The sequence below is a fragment of the Acanthochromis polyacanthus genome, chromosome 7 (genome assembly GCF_021347895.1).
Source record: "Acanthochromis polyacanthus isolate Apoly-LR-REF ecotype Palm Island chromosome 7, KAUST_Apoly_ChrSc, whole genome shotgun sequence".
NCBI lineage: Eukaryota > Metazoa > Chordata > Actinopteri > Pomacentridae > Acanthochromis > Acanthochromis polyacanthus.
The window spans coordinates 30,666,832-30,691,155 of NC_067119.1; the positions used below are offsets into that span (position 1 = coordinate 30,666,832).

At 41.9% G+C, this 24,324-nt stretch overlaps 1 protein-coding gene across 1 annotated transcript in view; it reads left to right on the plus strand.

The window, feature by feature from the left end:
* Nucleotides 1-24,324, plus strand: part of fbrsl1 (fibrosin-like 1) — a 340,438-nt gene that overhangs the window by 110,400 nt on the left and 205,714 nt on the right. Inside the window, 1 exon segment of the mRNA XM_051950361.1 lies at nucleotides 4,182-4,406. Coding sequence (XP_051806321.1) covers nucleotides 4,182-4,406 — 225 coding nt within the window.

A 24,324-nucleotide genomic window follows, 5' to 3' on the forward strand; every position in this document is an offset into this window, starting at 1 on the left:
AGGAGGAGGATACAATTCAATCACGAGACACACAAAGAGGGCTGCCAGGCAGTCGTCACTGTTCTCCACCGTATGGCAGACGTATGTGTGCACCAGTGTGTGTGTGCTTCTTCACCATATGGGTCATTCCAGAATTGGAGGACATTTGTGCTTCAAATTTTTTGAAAAATAAACCTTCTCTTTTACAATTTTGTGCTCCATATTCATCAGTAGTAGGCACTAAACTATCAAAGGCTTGATTAGCATGCTGTATTTGTTCTTTGCTAACCCTACTCTAATCACAGTAACAGGGTTGCTAATCCATGCTAATGTTAGCTTTTTAGAAGCTAGATATTTAGCGAGCTGTTGCTCCTGACCAAGAGTACAAACTTACTGATGGAAAACAGTCAAGAAAAGAGTAAAAATAATTTGTCTTATCGTGATAATATGCATAACAGGGTTGCATGAAGTAGAGTGGGACATTCAATGAAGGCTGACCATGTTAGGAAAATATGAAAAATAGAAGAGAGGACACAGCTTTGCTCTACCCATTCTTCTGGAAAATGTTCAATGATGTTAATTCCAGCGTTTCATGTGATTCGCTGTCTTCTTCTTCTACCTGCTAAAAAGGTTAAGCTAACAGGCTTTCGTGCATGTTGTGGGACACATGTTCTATGCATGAGAATTATTATTTAAAATATCATGCTGATTAAAAAAAATGTTCCCAATATTATAAAAGATATCAAAGAAAAGAATAATACAAAAAAGGAGATTCAATTTCATTGTAATTGTTTTATTTGAGGTTCAATTTGATCATCAGGGGGGTGGGACGAGAAAAATCGCATTTTAGGGGGAACTCCAGACTAATTTGGTATTTTTGAAAATATTTTCAGACATTCTTTTCTCCTAGTCTTTTTTAGATTTGGTCTCAAGACAGATACATTTACACAACAACTGCATGTTTTAGTATTTCGTAGATGGATTATTTGAAATTTGATGGGTGAGACGTAAAATGTCCTCCGATTTGGGAATGACCCATAATACATTGGCCATGTCTTTAACCTTGCCCACACTGCCAGTGCAACAAATTACTTATTCATGTTGTGTCATGGGAGATGAACGCAGCAAATGAGAACAAAATTTAAAAAAAAACACAACAGACATTAGATATAATAAAAAGTAGAGATCGTATGGTCAGTGGTATTAGAGGGATTTAAAGCCAGTTGGAGCTCAGAGTGCAGCTCCTTATAGTGCACAATTGTAGCATAGGTTGATATCATCAATGGTCCCCAGTTGGCATTGTTTACTGCCAGCCTTTTCAAAAAATCTGGTTTTCTTTGAACTTGGAGACACAGAGAATTAACCATCATGGTCTATGTTGTTCATTAAATATCGCTGTCAATTAAAGTCAGTTTGGAACCTTGAGTGAAGTGGTAAGGTTCAAATTACAGTAATTACTTGTTAGTTTTCAGAACATTTTCCAAATTAACGGATCAATCTGTTGAACTATGAAACATCTGAAAACATTTAAATATACCTGTCAATATTTGCAATGACACAAAGCAAGGAGAACCAACACTTGAAATGATAGAAGCAATTAATCTTTGCTTGAAAAAATACTTTGTGTCGATAAATTGACACATTGGAGGCAGTTGGAGATTTTTTTTGTAATGACTCAAATAATCATTCTTGCCTATCTCTGTAGGAAATCAGTGACACATGTCAGCATAAACTGATCCTGATGCTGATCAAGTGTAGACGCCCAACAACAAGACATTAGTGTAATAAAATTGCTCTGTGAGAAATGTCAGCCATCTGATGTTGAGTACAGTGTATGATCATTACATTACATTAGCATTTTACAAATGAGACACCAGTGTTATGCTGCTTTTTCAGACACTTTCATAACATCAAGTGAAAAATTGGTTATATCACAGCTTTCAGAGAAATACAAGGTTTTTAATTACGACTTGGGTGCAGACTTTAACCGGATTCAAATGTCAGACACGGGTAATTATGATAATTTATGAAATCTGCACAAGACAAGTTGCTGTCTCACAGGAAACAGTGAGTCAAGATTTATTTATTTTTTTGTGCTGCACACTAACAGAAGTTGTCAGGCTTGAGGACCACTTTGATACATTACAGTGGCTGTAACACTACAGTACAGCAGGCTAACGTTTTTGTCACTCTGGTTGGGGTTGAATTGAGGGAGGAGGTGAGAATAAACCACTGAGTAAGATAGCAGGCCGTTATGAATTGTGTTTGAATTCCAATAAACAAACAGCAGTTCTATATAGGCTGTAGCCGAGGCATGAAAAGAATGATTAGTTAAAGGGAGAAATTGCTTGGTCATAGTGTAAATGTAAAGCGACTATATTTTCTCCAGTGTGTGTTAAAGCAGCACTTCATATCATAAGCTCATTATATCTGAGCCATAAAGTGATTATGGGCTCCAGTAAGGCATTGTTCTGCTGTTGACAGGATTAAAGATGACTTTACAGAGAGCGAGTGAGCGTCACTGCTCTCTGCTCAAGTGTTTGTTTGCATTTTAAAAGCCAGAAGTGAAAGGGGCCACTAGCTGCAACACACCCTCCGTCCTTTCTTTCATACATTCATCACCTGCGAGTCTGTCTATCCATCAAGAGCTGTCTGCTTTGTTCGACGTGGAATGACATTTTTCATCGATGACTTGTCACTTGCTGTACAACTGTTTCAAGGATTTTTAAGTAAATCCTTGGGATCCATGAGTGCGAGTGCAGAATTCCAATGACTTTTTTTTTTTTTAAATGTTAACAGCAAGGTCTTGTGACCACCAAAGTGATTTTTGCCAGTTGAAAACAAAGCGCCCTCTTCTGAAGAGCCCCGCTGGGAGGACTTGGGGGCGCTTTGGAGGTGTTTTTGCAGTTGAGACGCTTCGGTTGCTATGATACAGAATATCTGTAGATGTAATGCGTTGCAAGTACAGATCGACTGACTCACTCAACAGACTCTAGGTCCATAGTGAACAAAATGTTCCTCCAAGCACTGTTTTTTTTCATTTTGATAATGTGGTAATTAACTTCTCCATTGTTGTTTAGCTGTATAAGTAGAATGTGGCGGTTGGTGTTGTATTTGACCCGCCCATCCTCGACTGTGACTGGACGGCTGGGTAAAAAGTGAGAGAGGCTTTTTACCAAAATGTTAACATCTTCTAGCAAACAGAAAGAAAAGCACCAAACTCGCAGCACTTAGGGTGGAATAGATGCTCAGGGTTTGAAAGGCTGCCAGGGCTTTCAACAAGGTGTAATTACATGGTTTTCTCTTTGTCACAAGTTGAAAAAATATGTTAGTCTCAGGATAAAACACTCACGCAAGTTTGATGGCACCCACTAACACTGACTTGTTGAATTTTAAATAATACTTTTAATTGAGTTTATCTAATTTGTTTATTACTCCACCAAGGAGTGCGGTGGAGTTGTGTGACGATCAGCATTGGTATATCTGTCTTTCTGTTTGTCTGTTAGCAACATTACCCAACAACGGACTAACGTATTTGGCTGAAATTTTCCGGGAAGCTCAGAAATGACACAAGGACACCAGTGTTTCGATTTTGGCAGTGACAGAGTCTGGATGTACGTATTTGTTAAAGATTCTAGTATCATTGCAAAATAGTGTCACGGTGTCACTGTAACTATGACAACACGTGAACACTACATCAGCTGCCTGCTGACAATCACACGAATGTGATCCTACTACAAACAATTGCTGCGGACTTATCGGGACTTATCAGAAATGAGACAAGGAACAACTGATTAAACTGTGGGTGGGGGTGTTTCCGAATCCCATCAATTCCCACCGCCTGCTGCATATTTAGGTCACATGATTCGGTATCCATACATAACGTACACATGCATAACACACGCCTGTGCTCAGAGCAAGGTCAGTTTGTTTGTGGGTACGTCTATATTAAATGGCCACATTCTATGTTGCCGTGATTTCTGATCATCAATAACTAATAAACAAATGCTGCTTTTCCGACAATGCCATATGGGAGAATAAACAGCTTTGGCGGAGTACTGCGCTGTCTGAGTGCTTTTCTTGTTGTGAATTTTATTAAGAAGATCTCATCAGTGCATGCAGCTGCAGTGTATATTCTCACTGCATCAACAGCCCTACCGTATGTATAATCTCTCTGACAAGCTCTGTTTTTCTGCCCGCAGAAGAAGACGGGAGTGGTGAAGACACAAGAGAAGAAGGAGCGGTGGAAGGAGAAAAAGGTGGCGAAGCGGCAGAAGAAGGACGACGAGGAGGTGGAGGAGGAAGAGGAGAATGTCCAGCCGGTGGTGGATCCTCTGGAGAACGGCTTCCTTCATCACGCCCAGCGGGAGCAGGAGAGGATGAACGAGAGGCTGCTGAAGAAGACTTACTCCAAGAAGAACAAAATGGTCAGTGCCTACCTGCATGTTGCGTTTGAAGTCAGAATATCTCACTGGACAGGCGTTGGAGATCAGTTACAAATGTTACAGATATGTTGCATGGGCTGCTGGTTTGTGTTTGTGTGTGTTTTGCTAACAACAAAGGAGAGGTGTGCACTGGCAGTGGGCATGAAGGCAGAGGAGGCAGCATGTGGATCCAGTCTATGAAGCTGCTCGGCCTTTTTCTCCTGCATTTTTCATCCATATCAAAATGCACCGGAGAATTGATGGAAAAGGATGAATTGATGAGTCATGTCAGACTTTTTTAACACAGTGAGACACCTAAACTTCATCTGAGAGACACTTTAGTCCTCTCTATCAACACACCATCAAATCACATCCTGGAGTTTCATTCAAATTGTAAAGGTTGTCATGTGGAGTTTTGGCCTATTTAGATCTGTCTGAAATTGACTTTGTATTGCCTGAGTCATTTTGAAAAATAGTTTGTGTGATTATGTTTTGCTTATGTTTTTCTTGGTTTTGTGAAGTAGAGCATTTTCACGTAACTCCCATTGTCCTGGGCCACAAAAGCAGAGCAGGATAAACAGAATCTTTATTTGCTAAAGGTTTGGTAAACCTGTGGTTAGTGGTGATGTTTCCCACATTGTGCTAGCTGGTGAATTAGTGCGCTGACCTTTCTCTGACTGCTGCTCAACGTGACTTTTTAATGCTGTCAGATCACTGTGTTTGACTTGCTTCTGCGCTAGCTCCTTTTCCAGCGAGACTCTTCTCCTTCTCCTACTAGGTGCTTCAAAGGAAAGCTCCTTTGTTATGTTAGCACTTGAGTATTTTTGTTCATCCCTTGATGCTGTTGACAAGCACGATGGATTTGCACTGTGGTCTCTCCATCACTAAATGATTGGTGGATGGTTGGTCTTGTTTATGTGCTAATGTGTTTGCTTGGTGGTGATAGCAGCTTGTTTAATTGTTGAGGGAGTTTCTGCAAAACTATTGGCACAGCAATGACACTGCAGTAAAGACAGCAGCCAATATGGAGGTGTGGACACATAACAGGAGCCTGTCAGGACGGCTGTTTGGGGACTGCAGCGCTCTGTGGATTTCACTTGCTGAAACAAAAGAAGGAAACAGACAAGTTAGAAGTGTGTCATGGGGGATGGTTTTTGGGAAATCACTCAAACAGCTTTTGGATCTCACTGCAGGGCTGTGACTTTGGATACACCAATGAGCCTTTTTTGTTGTTGTGGAAAACTGTTTATATCTCATCAACAAATTGATAGTGTGCTGCCTTCAGGTGGGTTTACCCTGCCATCCTATTCTTGTTTTCCTTCATGGCTGCAGAAGTGGTTTTGTGTTTGTTTATGCAGCTAGAGGACTGCCAATATGCCCGGCTTCAAGCACACTGCTGAGCCCACAGTCTCTGAGTCTGTCCCACTGAGATAGCCCATCTATGTGTTAACAGTTTGTTTAAATGGGCGGATGTTTTTATGCTCCTGTCCGAGGCCAAGATCCACCGTAGTGCTGGTGAGGATAAGAGGGGAAATGTAGTCAGGAAGCCAAACTAAATAATGAGGCTATGTAGCCCGGAGGCCTCCTCCACAGACAAAAATATCTCTGTTAGATAAGATTTCCTGAGGAAGTTAACATGCCTGAAAATGAGTTTGGCTGTGATATTTAGTTTGCTAAGAGACAGTCAGAAATTATGTATTTAGCCGATGCTCTTATCCAGAGTGTAAGTGCAATAGTCTGCAATTACTGAAGCAGATCTACATTCCAGTGCAGATAATAACTCTATAATATCAGCAAACTGCTGCTGTCATGTTAGAGCCCTGCAACTCCTGCTGCGCTGAATAGCATGTTCAACAGTATTTTCATCTGAGGATTTATACTTCTAATGCTTCCACAGAGGTTAAGCTAAATACAGTTGTAATTTTTCTTCCTTTTCCTACATTTTTTCTTTTCTGCACATGACTTGGTCCCCAGGAAAACTCATAGTCATTGATCTTTAAACACTTAATCTTGTTTCTTAAATGATGTATTGGAGATGCATCAATAACTACTATAACCATCAGAAAGTAGCTTATTTTACTGCTCTCTGCCAAACCACAAAATCACAGCTTGTTTAAGGAATAGAAAACAATGTGCCCATATGGTCACTGACTGGTTGACTATGGGCTAGTTTGGGAATTTTCCTGGGGGGTCATGCTTGGGTGGGTCAATCTTTATTTTCCAACCCCGGCATTATAGCCTCCATACAGATATTGTGTAGGTCATGCTGCAATGACATGGCTGTAATATCAAGTAGCAGCTGTCATCACAACTGATAGTGTCTAACAGCGATCTTCACGCAAACAGAGATAAAGAGAGGAAATCCACGGTTAATGGTGCAGAAAAGGTGCAGCAGAAGAAAAAAAAGGCTTTGTGTTTAACGTTGTGAAGTGTTCTAAGATGTGCACAGTGTCTTGGTGGTTAGTACCGTCACCTTGCAGCAAGAAGATCCCCGGTTCACGTCCCGGAATGAGCCTGGGATCTTTAGGCATGGAGTTTGCATGTTCTCCCTGTGCATGTGTGGGATTTCTCTAGGTTCTCTAGCTCTTTCCCACAGTCCAAAAACATGCTGAGGTTAATTAATAATTCTAAATTGTCCATAGGTGTAAATGTGAGTGTGATTGTGTGTCTCTGTCCAGGGTGTCCCCTACCTTCACCCTATGTCAGCTGGGATAGACTGTAGCTCCCACCACAACCCCTATGAGAATTACGCGATGTATAGGTAATAGATGGATGGATGTCTATTAGCCATATATTTCAATGCTAGCCAGGCAATGAAAATTGTCTGTTAGATATTATACAGGTGAACATGGCTCTGGGAAGAAGGAGGGAGGATGGAGAAGAAAGGATCAGGAACGAGCGGAGACACATTTAGAGGTGCACTTGTAAAAGTTATTCTGAATTACCAATAAATTTCAGCACACTGCAACCACATTCATATGATCAAGTTGGACTAAATTCAAAACATTACTCTGCCAAGGAACGCAGCGGAGTTATGTGATGATTGGCGCTGGTTTGTCCGTCTGTCTGTCTGTCTGTTAGCAACATTACTCAAATGGATTAATGGATTTGTATGAAATTTTCAGGGAAGGTCAGAAATAACACAAGGACCAACTGATTAGATTTTGGCAGTGATGCATGTTATAGTGTGGATCCACAGTTTTGTTCAGGATTTCCGTATCGTTGCGAGACAGCAGCACGCATCGCTGTTACTAAGACAAGTGAACACTACGTCTGCTATTAGCAATACAGTTAATACAATGAATGACAAATGTGTTGCGTTATTTAAAAAGTCTGGAAATACAAGCAGACTATGAAGTCAGCTTTTTCCTTTTTGTGTACACAACAATAAGAGGCAAAGCTCAGAAATTAGTTTCAGCTTTTTATACTTTAGCCTGCCACAAACAGTACAAATCAACACTTACATAGCATGCTCTGTATGTTTGAGTTCTGTGTATCACATTGGAGCTGCTTTATAGTAAATTCCTGGGTTGCTTCTCATTGCCAGTCTGGTATCGATCACTGAGGTGCATATATTTAGAGGGAACTATGATGGTCACAAGCCTGAATACAGTCTTCTTGAACACTGCAACAGTCATGAGGTCAACACACATGCCAGAAATTCTCCAAAACTGCGGTTTTGTGGTCTATATGTGACAGCAGCCACATTACTTCAGAGGCTATCGGTGTCAGTGAACCATTGTAATGATTGACTCTTTAGCAGCTTGGCGACTTGGACTTTTTGGGCGTTTTGGGCTGGTTAAAGCGCATTGATCTCACTCATGCATTATTAAAGTCCCTTGAAAACACCTCGGCTCTGTGATCCATAGATAACAGGAAGCATCTTTCTTCCCAGCTGGATAGATCTATGAAGTACTGCTGGCTGCCTCTGTCCTGGTGGTTCCCTGTTGCTCTTGCTTAGCTTTTAAACATTCCAATCCCTTCCTTTTTTCTTGTGTTAGTTGCTTTCTTTAATCTCGGTATCTGGCTAAGGCGTTGTCAGTCCGTCTCAGCGCCGGAGAACAAGCAGCTAAAGCGTCTTTCAGCCAGCCTTGACTTCAGTTCAGAACTAAAGTACGCCTTGAATACGTAACTACAACTCCCAATTCCCAGTTACATTATTACAGTTTTGAGCACTAACAATTATTCTGTGTTCACTTTCTGTGGGAAACAACGACATCCGAGTGCAAATCACAGTGCAGATGAGTGAATCTCACGACATGATCATGCTGCATGACTAATGAATTATAGAAAACACCATGAAATATGAAGCAGCTCATCTTCACCTTTGTAATAAGCATTTAGAAGGCTGCTGAACAGATCATGTGTGCTTTATTTATAATTACAACTTGTTCTTAAGATCACACCTGCCTGCTGCTTCTCCTTTTTTTATCCAATCCCACCTCCTATTAAGATTCCTAAATTATTCCCAATAGGAATTTGTGCATTTGTCGACACATTTACACACATCTGTGCATATTTGACCACATTCTTGGGGGAATAAAATCTGTATCGTGGAAGCCTATAAGCAGTCGGATTGTTTTCATTCCCATTTATCTGCACACTTCCTCTGGTTATTGCGTTATGGGATGTAGGTAGTGATATCAGTCAAGATAGATCAAGTGCTTGCTCATTCACTATCTCTTCTGATGTTTTTATGAGTCTCTGTGACTCTATTCTGCACATTTCCAGGGACTGCGACTGCCTTTTCTAGAGTGGCTTACAAAGATTACAGCAGCTGTAAAAGTTTAACATCAAACCTTCATTTTATTTTTGTGACTCCGGTGTCACCATGTGAGAGGAAGCGCTGGGAATATAAGAGAGCAGCAGATAGAGGAATCTGTTCTCACTCTGGGATGTTTGCCTGGGCCTATCTCTGTTTCTGATAGATGGAATTCAATGCATATAAAACACATCCACTTCAGATGGGCTGGGCTTCAGTGAGGGGAGCTTTGTAGATTTTCATCTCACAGAAAACATCACAGACAACAGCATCAATAAATTCTACAGTGGGGGAGATTTAGATCCTTTACTGAAGTAAAAGGACGAATACCACACTTTAAAAAATGTCTTTTTTTTTTGTCTTTTAAAGCAGTCAGTGCAACAAAATGTTCCATGTGACTGTCACACGAATACATAATTTGATTAAAAGAAGAACTTCACTGCTGTAGTTGGTTTAGGTAGGGCATATTTTGAACAATTTTTTAAAATCCAGCTGTAACTAATGATTGTTTTCATTATGTGCTAATCTGCTGATCACCTTGTTCCTTAATCAGTTGTTTGCTTTGTAAAAAGTCTAAAAATACTGACAAAATGTCATTACAGTTACCCAGCACCCAAAGTGACACCTTCTCTATTCTTGCCGTGCAACCAATGGTCTACACCCCAAAATGCTCAAAAATGCATTGAAATAATTAGAATTCTTAAAAGAAACAGCAGAAAATCTCCACCTTTACAAAGCTGGGTCTTTTAACATGGCAAATTACTTGAGCAAAATTAGCACGATAGCAATAGCCACGATTCTCTCAGTGGACTAGTTTATTAATTGACAAATTGTGTTAGCTGAACTTGTTTGAACTGTTTTTAATAAATGATAAAACCTTGTTTTATAAGCTTGACATATGTTTTATCTTAATTTATAAAGTAACTAGTAACTTAAACTGTCTAAAAAGATACAAAAACTACAAACGAGCCGCTGCCCTCAGAAATGTAGACGAGTAGAAATAAATTGTGTCATGAAAGACTCAAGGAAAGTAGAAGTACATCAGTACTTAAGTACAGTACTTCAGTACATGCACTTTCTGCCACTGGAACATTCATATGGTTGCTTAGTATCAAAATTGTCTTTAACTTGGCTTAACAGTGCCTTGAGTGCACTTAATCTGACTTGTATGAGAACATACTGTAAATGTTTTCATGCAACAAAACAGACCAAAGCAGATGGGAATACATACATAAATGTAGTAACAGTGGGGTAAAAGGGAAAATAGAGCAGCTATCTTGGTTTTAACGTAGGTGATTCTGTAGTTGTGATTTTACTTTTTAAAGGAGAGAGACTTGCTCAGAGTTTTTACATTTTATGCTCTAATGTGCTTTTCTTTTAGGATGCTTCCCATCACAAAGATCACCATAAATATGCTGTTTTTTTTCCCCTTGTCCTTCAGTCTGCCCTCCTTTCCTAGTGTCCAGCTTAGTTTGTCCACATTTCTTTCTGTGGTACTGTCTAGCAGAGGAGGTGTCCCTAGTGTATGTCACACACTGTGATCTGCAGGCAAGGTGATGTGTTGGACTCCTCGAGGCACCCTGGGGTGCCAGAAGCCCGCCAGAGGACAGAAGCTGCGGTGTCAGAGCAGAGTTTGTCACAGGGTAGTGGTGGGGCGATGACACTTGATCCAATTAGACGACTCACCAGGACCTCAGGAATGGCTGAATGTGTGTGTGGTACTGTGTATATACACACCAAGGTCTAAGGGCTGCTCTGAGCCATTTCCTGCCGTGCTCACATGCTGTTTGGAGATGTTTGTGAAGGCCAGTACTGGCATTGTTTGAATTGGATCACTTTGTTATGTGGCAAAAAAAGAAAAAAAAAAAGAATCGTAGTTTCATTTGATTGCTCTTTTTGGCAAGAAATTCAGCCCTGAAATCCAGACTAATGAAATCCTCAGTCATTATCAGATCACTTTCTTTGCTGAAAGTCAAAAATAATAAAAACACAAAACATAACTCCTTTACTCATCCACATTCAAACCCAACACAAGACACATGCATATACACATAGAACTGTCTAAGGCAATGCGAAGAAATAAACTAAACAAGGCATTTGTGTTATATACAGGGTGTTCCTAAAGTCTTGACACATCGGAAATCTCATTAACTATATATTATTTTGCCTCCACAGATTAAATATGATTTGAAAGAGTTAAACTGGTACTTCTCAGTGGATGTGAAAGATGGACATTTCGAAGAACAACAGATGAATTTCATGCTTGTCATCCAAAGAGGATTCCACTTGGTTTTTCCACGGTGGCAGAGGTGGTTTAAATGTTTTAAAAAAATGGGCAGTGTCATGGACAAACCTCGTTCTGGACGACTAAATGTATCAGATGAAACTAAAGAATTGGTTGTGGCTAAAATTCATACTAGCCCCAAAAAATCACTTGACTAACCCTAACCCTAGGATGTTAACCACCTTCACCACTAACTCTAAAGCTAACCTTAACCCTAAAACTGAAGCCCAGACCTGACTATAACACTAACCTCAACCCCTAATCCTAAACTTAACTGTAAAATCTACCCCTAACCTCAACCATTAGCCCTAAAGGACAACTTTTACCGTTAAAAAGTCTAGCCCTGTCTACAATCCCAATCTCAACGCCCTAAATCCAACTTTAATCTTAAAATCTAACCCTGACCTTAAACTCCCGGGAAGGAAATGACTGGACATAAAAACGATTTATATTGTAAGGAGTAAAACCAGTCAGGAATGAAAAAGCCCAGCAAGGGAATGACTGGACATCACTGACGTAAAAACAATCCAGAGGGTAATGTGGGATCAGGCAGATCCTGATAATGTGCATCAGCCCATGTCTTGCCTTTGACTTCCCATACCAAAGTGCTTAGTTGTCTGATGAAGCGGGAGGTTTTATCAAGATAACTTCAACAAACCTAACCCTATCTTTCGATATGTTCATCCTTCATGTCCACTGAGAAGCACCAGTTCACCTCTTTCTTCTTTTGGCAAAACCACATTTAATGTCTGGAGGCAAAAACATTCTACTTAATGAGATTTCCTATGTGTCCAGACTTTAGGGACACTGTATTTCTGCAAAAGGCTAATATAGCTAAACCCGTACAGCTGACCTGTGTTGTTTTTATCTGTCATTCTCTGCTGTACGACATCAGGAAAGCAGCTTGCAGGTTTCCCAGCAACATGATTTGACCTTCAGTGTGCTTCGAATGGGGGTCATGAATAACACATAATGCTGACTTGCTCAAGCAACACGCTGATAGCTGAGCACAACCACACACACACATCCCCATCCCTGTCCATTAGTGCAGTGCTTCACCCTGTGCTCCACAAACAATGTCATATAAGAAAGCATCTCTGGAAACTCTATTATTAGTTAGCATCCCCCAGTCAGCCCTTCACTATCACGCCAGCCTGTGGACATGAAGCCAGCATCCTGCATGCCCCCTGTCATACTGTAGCTGCTTCAGGATTACTTCCCCAGCTTCATATCTAGGTGTGTTTATAAGCAGTAAGCCAGCTGGAGACAGATCAGATTAGCTGGGGCATTAACAGTGCAGTGGAGCATAGTTCAGGGGCAGCCTGAGAGCTGCGATAGACGCAAGAGCACCACTGCCCATCAGCGGTGGTGCGGTGGTAATGGGCGGGCGATCAGGATGACTGATAACGGCAGGCTGGTTGTTATCTGGGGAGCAGCGACCCTGAGCGGTAGCGGCTCTGCTCAGGAGACGCCCGGCACACAGTATCTCTCTGGGCTAACTTTGCTTCCAGCTCATTTACGCTGGAGATCAAGGTGAATCCTCTCCAACTGAGTCACCCCGGGACAGTCGCCGACCTGCAATTTATTAGTGTTGGCAATTTTCATGTCACTGAACTTAATTTTATTCTAAACTGCCGCTGGATCCAACACAACAGCTTAATATCAGCAAAGAAGCTGTTTGTTTAGGCGACAGGGTACAAGATTTTTCATTTAACTGACATTTGTTTTGCACTAAAAATATATTTATTCCATTCATTCTCCCCCGAGGCTTAGACCCTTTTTTTTTTTACTTTACCACGATCTGCTTTAGAAGCTGTGCTTGATTGAGGAACTGTTGCACTTTTAATGAGATCAGCCTTAAAATATGAAATCCTTGACATAATTATAGGGTTGGAAAGCCTGTAAGTGGGAACATGATAGAAAATGTCTTTACTTCTGTTACTCAGGTTAATGCTGCAATTTAACAAAGAGCATTATTAGATGAGTGGATAATGAGGTTTGCTGTGGAGGTGTCTGCAGGAGCATTGCATGCAGGAGTACTTTGTGTGCTCGAGTGTGTGTGTGTGTGTGTGTGTGTGTGTGTGTGTGTGTGTGTGTGTGTGTGTGTGTGTGTGTGTGTGTGTGTGTGTGTGTGTGTGTGTGTGTGTGTGTGTGTGTGTGTGTGTGTGTGTGTGTGTGTGTTTGTGTTTGTGTGGGAGAATGACAGGGATGAGTGGAGGACCATGACTTGTAACAGACCTTGACAGATGAATTACTTAGCTGCTTGTAACTCGAACATGTATCCGCAATCACACGGCAGATAATTTGTCTCAACCGCATCAAAGACAAGTTAGCAGATGAGCACACGCAGGCCTGTACGAGAGAGATTAATGACGTCATGAAGAGTTTCATTCAGTCATTAGATATCAGATTATTCAAAAAAAAAAAATAATGCACGTCATCTGATAATCTGATTGCTGTCAGTAGAAATTCCCCTGAGATCTGAGCTCTCCTTCCTGTGAATTCCAAACATTAAAGTGACTTTAATGGTGTGTCTTTTGGTGGAGATACATTTTCATTTTAAAATGTGCTTTCCTGAATTAAAACTCTTATTTCCCGGCGCCTGATAACAGAGATGATAGTATTTTACAGCATGTTATTAAGCACTATAAAACCCACAGAAATGCAAAATGAGCCACATTAGCTGTGACTAAAGCTTGTGCAAACTCTCACTCCAATAGGTTAATTGCTCTGAACTTTATTCAACAATTTCAACATTTTTACTCCGCCAAGGAACGCAGCGCAGTTATAGGAAGATTGGCATACACGACCAGTCAAAAGTTTGGACACACATTCTCATTTAGTGCTCTTGATGTATTTGTGTTATTTTCTATATTGTAGATTAATACTGAAGATTAACACTTTTTTGTTTACAACATATTTCCATATGTGTTCTTTTATATTTTTGATGTCTTCAGTATTATTCTACAATGTATAAAATAATTAGATAAAAACTATTGAATGAGAAGGTGTGTCCAAACATTTGACTGGTTCTGTCTGTCTGTCTGTCTGTCTGTCTGTCCGCAGCATTACTCAAAAATAGACCAACAGATTTCGATGAAATTTTCAGGGAAGGTCAGAAATGACACAAGGACCACAAGGATTTCTGTATCATTTCGAGATAGCAACACAGTGTCATTGTAACTGTGCCAACAAGTAAACGCTACGTCAGCTGCCTGCTGATGGTCACATGACAGCGATCCTACTACAAATCCACCACTGTGGACTTATCGGTACTTATCTGACGTAAATCATACAACGACTGAGCAGCCTTGGTGGAGTACTGTGCTCTCTGAGTGCTTTTCTTGTTTTTTATTGTGAAAAAAAGATTATAAATTTACACTTATAGTTAAGCATTCAGATTACAACACTTTAGTGCTTCGCTACAGGGCACATCGGTCAATAGTAGTGATTAATAAGAGAAGAAGGATTATTTTGCCTACAACACAGCTTCCCAGTTGAGCCTGGAGTTTTGACCAATAACTTTATTCCGATCGTTTTCATAAAAATCATTATTTCTCTCATGCAGTTTGCCAGTGGGAAACGTGATTTAAAAGGCAACATTTTTAGACAGAAGACATCTTATTTTGAATGTGTGTGAAACTACATATTGAGAATGTTTAAAATGACAGATTCATTCTGTTCAATAGCTGACCAAGGAATTACACAACAGCACATCTGCTCAGTTTATGGCACAGTTTTTCAGTAGTTAGAATCACATGAAGAAGAAGCTCACATTTACCCAGTAGAGAACAGTTAAGTCAGTTAATTAGAAAAGAGATCAGACAGGGAATGCTTTGTTGACAGGTAATATATCACCATAATGCAGCACTATTAATACTGCTGTGTTAATTGACAAATGAGGCTTTATACAGATGAAAACTGTTGTGTAAAAGCAGTCACTTACATTACACTTGAAAGCACAAATGGCTGTTTTATAAGCTAATTGAAAACTGAATAAGGAAAGTCAAGAAGCAATCCGGTACTTATAACTGTAAGTGATAGAAGAGACAAGATATTCTATGGATATTATGTAAATAATTAAAACTGATGTTAAAAAAGTAAATGCAGAAATTCTTCAGGTAAAACTGGCACATTTCAAATTTTTGGTAAGGTCAGTGAACTTGAGAGTCTCCTTTACCTTAGGTGATTTTCCTATATGAATAAGCGTCTTGGAGAGCGTACCTTTCCCTGTGTGCGTTTTCAAGTTTCCTAAATGCCATCTATTTTTGCTCAGCAGACAGCCTGACCGCAGTGGATTTAGTCAGAGGAGCCAAACTCGTCCCCATGGGTTTCCACTGGGGCTGGCGGTGTTGACTTTGCCAGGGATGCCAGGGGATGGCTGGGAAAGGATGAGAGAACAGTCCCATCGGTGTTAAGACAGAGGTGGAGGGGGGACAGAGAATGATTTCGAGCCTGCTGCTCCAGTCCCAGGGGCTGATTTCGTAGTTGAACTGGGTCCCAGTCAGAACTGGCCCCAGATGGTTGAACTTAAGAATGTCTAAAACTCAGAGGTGGCAGACATTCCTGTTATGACTGGTCTGTCAAAATGGATACAAGGTCCACAGATGGATGTGGCTGTGATAAATGTGTCCCACAGGAGAAATCTCAGCAAACCAGAAATTCATCAGCTAGTTCAACTGCTACCTCCAGGAACATTGTAGCCCTCGCAGGATTTCTCCTCCAGATCCATCACCCCTCTGCTCCCGAAGGCCACGGGCTTCCGACTCTTTAAACAGGGAGAGAAGAAGAGAGAAGAGAGAGAGACAGGAAAGACAGAGAGAGACTGAAATAGAACTGGAAATAAAGAGAGGGGAATGACAAAGAACGGCCGAACCCAGACAACCTCTGTGCCCGCTGTGCTCAGCCAGGTGAATATTGCATGGGACAGTGCACAGTGATTAATGTCAGGCCATGTAAGGTGCTTGGCCGGGTTGCTGCACTGTAGGTCCAGACACACACACACAAACACACATGCAGACACACACACCCCATCACTTTTAACAAGTCATAGTCATTGAGATACAGCAGGGCGACTTCAGAGCAACCACTCTGGGGACAATTAGGCCTGGGAACATTAAATTAGCATGCTCTGTTGGAGATGGGGCTATTGCATGCTGGGATTGGACTAGAAGCTCCCACTGAATACAGTGTGCTCTGTCTGATGTTGCTGCATGTGGTAAGAGCATTGTTACAGAGAGACGGTTAATTTTGCATCATGGCTGTTTTTTCTGTGCGTTCATTAGGTTTTATACTCAGGAGCCATGCGTTGTTAGCTATAATAAATTTGTCCGGACATTATTTCTCTGTGGTTTCCAAGCTGGGTACTTGTGATTGCTTTCTTTTTTTAATGTAATTTATTAAAGTGGGACCTCCCTTGCTACATCATCTTCCAGTTTTGCATCTACTGGAGAATCTGTAGCTATAGCAACAGATATATTGCTCCGGGTAGATGTTTAACTAGAGCAGACAGCAGGGAGAGACACTTTATTACACCTTGTGCTTTATGATTTACAGTATCACTGCGGTTTATATTACAGTAATGTTTAGGGAGCAGTTCAGAAATGTGTGTTCCAGGAAAGCATGAGTGTCTGGAGTCATCTTCCTCCAGCTACAGCTTTCTGCAAAGTAGAGTTTCATAGTTTGAGCCGCAAGTCATGTGAGGTCGGGTTTATTGTGCAACACGTTTATCAAACAGGCTTATCAAAAAGGTGTTGTACAGATGTAAACAAGAACGAAGATTGCCAACTGTACGATACAAGGCCAGCTGCGTGTGCGATGATGTGTGCATGTGCAGTTTGCACAGCTCACTTTTAACAACAAAAAAAAAAGCCTCCTCTAAATCGACTTCTTTCTTCAGGTGTCACAGGAAGCACACTGTCGCTTTGAACCTGAGCAGACTTTAACAGACACCGAACACCACATTTCAGGGGAACAGAGAACAAAGTGTTAGAAATGAGGTCGCTCAGCCCAGATTCTCAGATTGTGCTGCCTTTTATGCCACTTTCAGCACCGATATGTTGGAGTCAACCGATATCGACCTTAGAATGAGAATGAGATTGCAAGTGTCACCTATCTTTGTTATGATAAAGATTTCTTTGCATTAATGTGCATTTGCATTTTCCTCTTTTTGCATTTTAACGTAAGATCTGGGGCTTCACAGTAGCTTGGTGGTTAACACTTTCACCTTGCAGTTACAAGATCTGTGGTTTACGTCCCGACCTTTCTGCGATCTTTCTCCATGGAGTTTGCATGTTCTCCCTGTGCATGTGTGGGTTTTCTCCAGCTTCCTCCCTCAGTCCAAAAACATGCGGAGGTTAATTGGTGGTTCTAAATTGTCCGTAGGTGTAAATGTGAGCGTGCTTGTTTGTCTCTATGTGTTTTTACAAAGCCTGCTTGTCATCTATACAGTGTGGCAGGTGACAGCTTCATTTGTCAACGTACATTTTTTGACCAATTTTCTGCAGGTGGCACTCTTTTACTCATTTACCCAACCATTATGATGCATCTTATTTACCACATGAATGTATCTAATACACATAAAATGGCAGCAAGTGTCTGCAAATAAGAAAAACCTTTCTGATGTGTGTTGAATCACGAGTGACAATTATAAAAATATCAAATTTTCCAATTGTTAAATAAATGATTTGTAGCTTTAATGCACGTACGAGAGAAAAAATAAGGCAATTCTTATATTGGCTTTACATTAACCGCTTTGAGTATGTAGAATGTCAGAGAAAAATGACAGCCTCAGGGTAAAATAATGGTATCGGCCTTGAAAATCACATATTAGTTAAACCCTAGAAGCAGGACTGTAACTCAGCACGGTCAGGGGTCAGATTTCCTGGCAAACGCTCTGTCCGGAGGCTGGCAGCCGTCTTGTGTGCGGTGCTGTGTTACATAGGCAGCTTTAAGGACAGAGGGATCTGGTGTTTGTTAGAGAGAATGGAAGTGGGTGGCAGTCCTGAGCCTTTACTAAAAAGAGAAGCCTCCTGTACTTGTGAGAGGTCTTTTGTTTGGAGGCCTGTGTGTTTTGACAGGCCTGAGAGGGGGTAAGACAATAGAGAGGCCACGCTGTATCATGCAGCCGGCTGCTACATTCCACTCGTATTGTTCTCCTTTCATCATTTACAAATGCCTCATTCTCTCCTTGTCACAGTCGTATCAATTTGTTTTAGTTCATTAGCGCTTCAATTAGCACCTATTTAATTAGATTCCATTTAATCTGCGCTTGGCTTGAGGAATGTGTTTTTGCGTGTGTATGGGGATGTGTGGTGCATCTTGTTTACTTGAGTTTGCTGAATCTGTGTGTGCTCCTCTGTGGGGTTGGGGTGCATATATCTATGTACGTCTTTGGATTTTCGCATGTGGGCTTGTGTATGTGTAGATTATAGTGTGTGTGTGTGTGTGTGTGTGTGCGCGCAATGAAGCGAATGCCTGCGTGACTGCATCTGAGCGTTTAAGTGCCTAAGTGTGATCTTTGCCACTTTAGTCCATTAGGGTCACTACATTAATGGGATCTGTTGAGGCCCCCTGCCCCTGTTTTCATAGCCCTGAGCCTGGTGGGGTGGAGGGGGCCGGGGGAGGGTGGTGGCGACTAGCAAAGCTGGACATTAACTCAGACGGATTAAATGGGATTAGTGTTGTCACTGAGACAGATGTGATCTTTGCAGAAACAGCTTTGCTTTCTAGACGTGCTCTGTTTTGCCGCGGTGCAACACTGACCCCTGCTGCATCACGCCGCCATTGCAGCCACATATAGGAATAGGTGCCGCCGTTAACCCTTTGGAAGACTGCATTGCATCGTCCATTGGGGGTCACTGTTCCCATTTGAAAAAGAAAGTAGGAGGCCTCTGCTTCTCCTCTTCTGCCATTTTGATTGCCTAATGTAAAAGCATATCAGGGGGTTGCAATTTTGAGCCCGGGCGGTGGATTGCTTTGCAGGTTCCATCAAAGTTTCGTGCAGTGTCTTTTAATGTCTGCTTAATGCGGCTTTGAAAATATTGCGATGAAAACAGCGTCGTCCAATAATGAAGTGTCGTTACCGAGGCTCATGTGCGGCTCGTAAATGCAAGACTGTCGCTCATTACAACAGCAAGTAGCACTGCTAAACAAGGTCAAATGAAACCACATCAGTCGCAAATCTCCGTGCGTCAAGCACGTCCTACAATTAGCACCACCGATGTACGGAGCGTAGCAGAAATGTTCTCACTCAGAATGAGGCTCAGTATGTTTTAATGGGTTGTGATTTAAGGGATATTGTTCAGACTTATGTGCCTTCAAGCGGGCAGCATGTGTTTGGTTCCTTTTTGCGTCTTTTAAAGGCCATTCACACAGTAGCAATTGAACCAAGGGCTATAATTGTGTTTTCATGTACTATAGATCCTGTCATTAGGCCCCTGGGTCTGCAGGCAGTTATGTGATGACAGCTGACAAGGGGGTGCGGCTCCTTTGAGGAAGAAGGGGAGGGGGCAAAGGAGAGGGGGGGGACCACACGCACAAAAGCCACAATTACTTCCTGGACGGTCCCCAGAGCTCGGTGGTTGGAGTGTGTATGTAAAATGATGTGGGAGAGGCCATTTGCAAAACAAAGAAAGGGGAGGCGGGTGGGTGAGAATGATTGCTTTTGCACGATAGCGCATGTATACCCTGAGGCGGGGGGGGGGTTAAAGTGGCAGACTGGGGGTTGACACTCCCCCTAGCAATGAAGAGCGGGATCCAGATGGAGGTGTGATGTTCTTGTGGTTGACCCCCTTGGAGGGAAGAGGGTCAGGGCTTGTTCCCCCCGGCCCTGAGGGGAGGAGATGGCCCAAGGGGTGGAACTCATGCGCATATGGACATGAAGTGTCCAGTATGATCAGTTTGAAGTCCGCGGGGCAGAAATACTGTTTTACAAGTTTAAGTTAGAATGTAGTGCTGAGAACTATCAGAATGTGTGATAATTTGTGTTCTTATGGAATCTTAACAGCAAAGCTTACTCTTGAATTTAAGCATGTGGGAGCAGGTGTCAATTTTTCAAACACTTGATTATTCATTTGGAAAGAAAACTTTTGTTTGGTAGGCTTCCTATACGGACCAAATGACTCACACTCTGACTCAAAGAGTCTTTCAAAAATGATTTGAAGCGCTTTCACATTATTAGACCACCGCACATTGCAGAACATCAGGGAATAATTGGAACACGTGATGTGATTGAAGTCAAAGGCCAGGCTCGAGCTGTGACACTCAATTGTAGTCATAACAACATCACCAATTAGCAGTGAGTCGCTGCAGTACTGATTGGATAATATCTTAGTGGTGCAGTGAGCTGTGAGAATGTTTTGCAGGGTCACAAAGCTGAATTAGCCTGGTCGCGTTCAGTTTAATTAATGGCCCGATAGTGGTAGTATAATTGCTCTTCAAAGTGGGGTCCCCTCTGACACTGATGTAGAGCAGCTCCGTACGTAGCAGGCTAGCTTCAAATGCCCAGGTCAGCTCCCGCAGGTCTCGTCTTTGCCAGCTCCCCCCCACGCCCCCAAACCACCAGCCCCCGGCCTCCTGCGCTCCCGCAGCCACACATGGATAGATATGACTTGTACTGGTGAGCATGAAATATTCAGCAGCAATTTCCTCCGCGTTTGAAATAATACCTTGAAATGTTAATGCGCTCCCACTGCTTGTTTTAAGTGGAAGGCATCCTGAGGTGGCTGTGTTTGGACTGAGCCGGTGCGGGGGAGGGTGGGAGGGGAGGATGGAGGGGGACCTCTGTGCTTAAACTGCTGTTGGCGTGAAAGTAATATGCCGCACTGGAGAATTGCCACAGCCGGGCACTTGGGTCAAGAGGAGAATGCTATTCTTAGTAGCAGTACCTCGACCTCCCCAACACTTGTAGACACACATGCTGAAAAGTCTTCGCATCACTTGCACAGACCTACATATACAAATACACACATATGGAAAGGCATGGATGCACACATGGTCACATAAACGCTGTGTACACACGTCAGCTCTGACATTGATTTTCGTTAGATTCACAGTGGTTGGCATGTTGACAGGTTCACCTGCGTCCTTGGTTCTAAATGTGTCTATTACCGGAGGATTACACAAGCCCAGGGTTTATACACTGACAGGCCATGATCTGATATCCGCTGCCATTAGCTGGGCCTCACCCACTAGGTGCCTCTTCAACCTGATCCTGCCAGAGACATTGCGATGCTATCGGGCTCAGTGATGCCTCCATCAACTGATACACCCCCGTGGATTAGGAGGGGACTTGCCACCGGCTGTTCTGTGGTGAGGAAGCATCGCGGTGTGTCTGCAGAAGCTGACACGGCTCAGTAAAAATGCTAATGCTGTGAGCTAAAAAAAAAAAAAAAAAAAAAAGTCGAGGTAGTGAAGTTTGCATATCAGGCAAATCTAGGTTGTTGTCTTCTTGTTTGTCGGCTAGAAGCACACACAGAAATATGCAAACACACACACTCCTGTTCAGATTTTCTTTCCGCTCACAGTCAGATGCAGTGAGGCTTGCAGGGGAACGCACACTTGGTTGCACAGGTCCTCCATGTGCTTGTGCCCTTCAGACCTGACAGCAAGGCATTAAATATTAGTGGCGTTTTACGGCGGGTTTGTAACATGGTTATTCCAGTCACTGGGCTTGCCTGTCCAGTGTCTGTGTCCACTGTAGGGGCCTTGGTTTGACAAAGCTGGGGCAAAAGGCTATAGCTAGAGAGAGGCCAAACTGCCTGTGAGCCTTGGGCTGTGAATACACACACACACACACACACACACACACACACACACACACACACACACACACACACACACACACACACACACACACACACACACACACACACACACACACACACACACAAGCATACACATAAGGTTGAAATGCATGATTGTGCACATGAAATTTCACAGAGACTTGCTGCAGAAATGCCTGCACATGCCTGTACAGCAGCAGTGACACATGGGACATATGCATAAAGCTACTGTTTAGGTAATCCACATGTTGTGAACAGGCAGAAGCACATGTCACATATGTAACACACAGGATGTACCGCAGGTGAGTCCAAAAAACAACGTCTCTGCAGTAAGGTGCAGTGCAAAACAGCTTTGCAACAGTCCTACTTTTTTAACCTGGGTAGTTTTTTGTTTTTTTTAAGTAGTTTGTCATGTTGTGTGTGTTTGTACCGTATTATAAAGTGGTTCATTAATTGTCACCACTAAAGGAGATGAAAAGACAATGAATATAGTGGGTTATAGTTTAGTAACAAATAGCATGGAAACAATGCTTTTTCCTACCCTGATGTTCACTTCATAATGAGAGTTTCTTTGAATATTTTATAAAGCAAACACCAGGTTACTTTTATTTGAAATTAATAACACAAAATGAGTCATGTTTGTCACCATGTGATGATTGGCCTGACACAACCCAAAACGAAGACCTGCGGATGAAAATCAAGTTTGTCTTGTTAACATGTCCATATGCTGTATGACCAAATTACTCCAATATTTCAATTTAACATTGTGTAGCATAGATAAATTTTACACTGTCTGAGTAGAGTCTCAGGTGAGGTGCTGTGCTTGAACTGCTCTAAATCGTAAAAGGGTGACTGGAGAGAGAGCAGTGACTTTATAGATCTGCACACAGTAGAAGAACAGTGTCCAGTTTCATCTAAGGAATTTTAAGACATGAAGGGAAAATTTTATGTGGAAAAACTTTGTCAGTATACAACTTTGACATACAAAGCAGAGTTTTTAGCAGTTGAATAAATGGCTGGAGAGGGATTTAAACTGCTGCACGTCTCTGAGGCTTCTTCTGAGGATGTAAATTAGATCTGACAAGATGTGTTGGACACATCTAACAAATAAAGTCTGACCCAGTTCTCTTTTCAACAACAGGGCTGTAGTCCTTAAATAATCTTAAATTGCCTGTAACATTACGAAATCCAACTTGAGTCATGATGGTATTATATAAAATATTATTCACATCTCATCTACATGCTGCCAGTGACTTGTAGTGATGGGAGTCCCTGTAGCTAATGCTAGTCCAGCTGCTGAAAACAGCTGCTCAGCTAGAGCAGATATCTATATAAATGGTCACATCAAATTTATCAATCCAGGAAATCTTTCATTACTTACTGCTAATGTATACTCAAAGCAGGGGAGTGTCATTGATAAAATTAATGAATTTTTCATTCATGAAGTTGAGCTAGCAGGTTCTGGAAATTAGCAGTGCAGTTACAATGTGACTTTTTACTTCCGTAGACAGCAGGAAGTTTAATTTTACAATTTGTCCAGGCCTTACAGATGGTCAGCAAACATCCATAACTCTATCTTATTAAATAGTAAATAACTAGTGGCCCAATTGGATACTGCATCAATTCTACAGGACATTTGCATCACATGTCCCTGATTTTCTGCATCAGTAGTAAATTTAATTTAAATTGTTGAATAAGTAGTCATTAACATCTTAAGTTAAGATTTACTAGATGACTATGGGATTATTTTACATCAGTCAGGCACTATTGGCGTGCTGCTGCCTTTTTTATGTAAGTTATTCAGAGAATCCAGGCCAGGCCAGGTCCTAGCATGTTTGTCTAGAGAGTTTAGAAAGCTGAGCGCTGCCACCTTTAGTCTGTATCGCAAGTTTCTCAATTAACACCAACAATGGAGCAAGAGGTGACAGTACAGGCAGGGGCAGCCGGGATATTAGTTTGCTATTCAGCGAGGATCCCTTTGCATGTCTTGCCACATGACAACCTCGCTGACACGTCTGGCCTTTGGGTGGCGCAGAGGGGTTTGTCGCAGCAAATGACAGTGACCTCCCCAGTGCCCCGCTCCTCCACCAT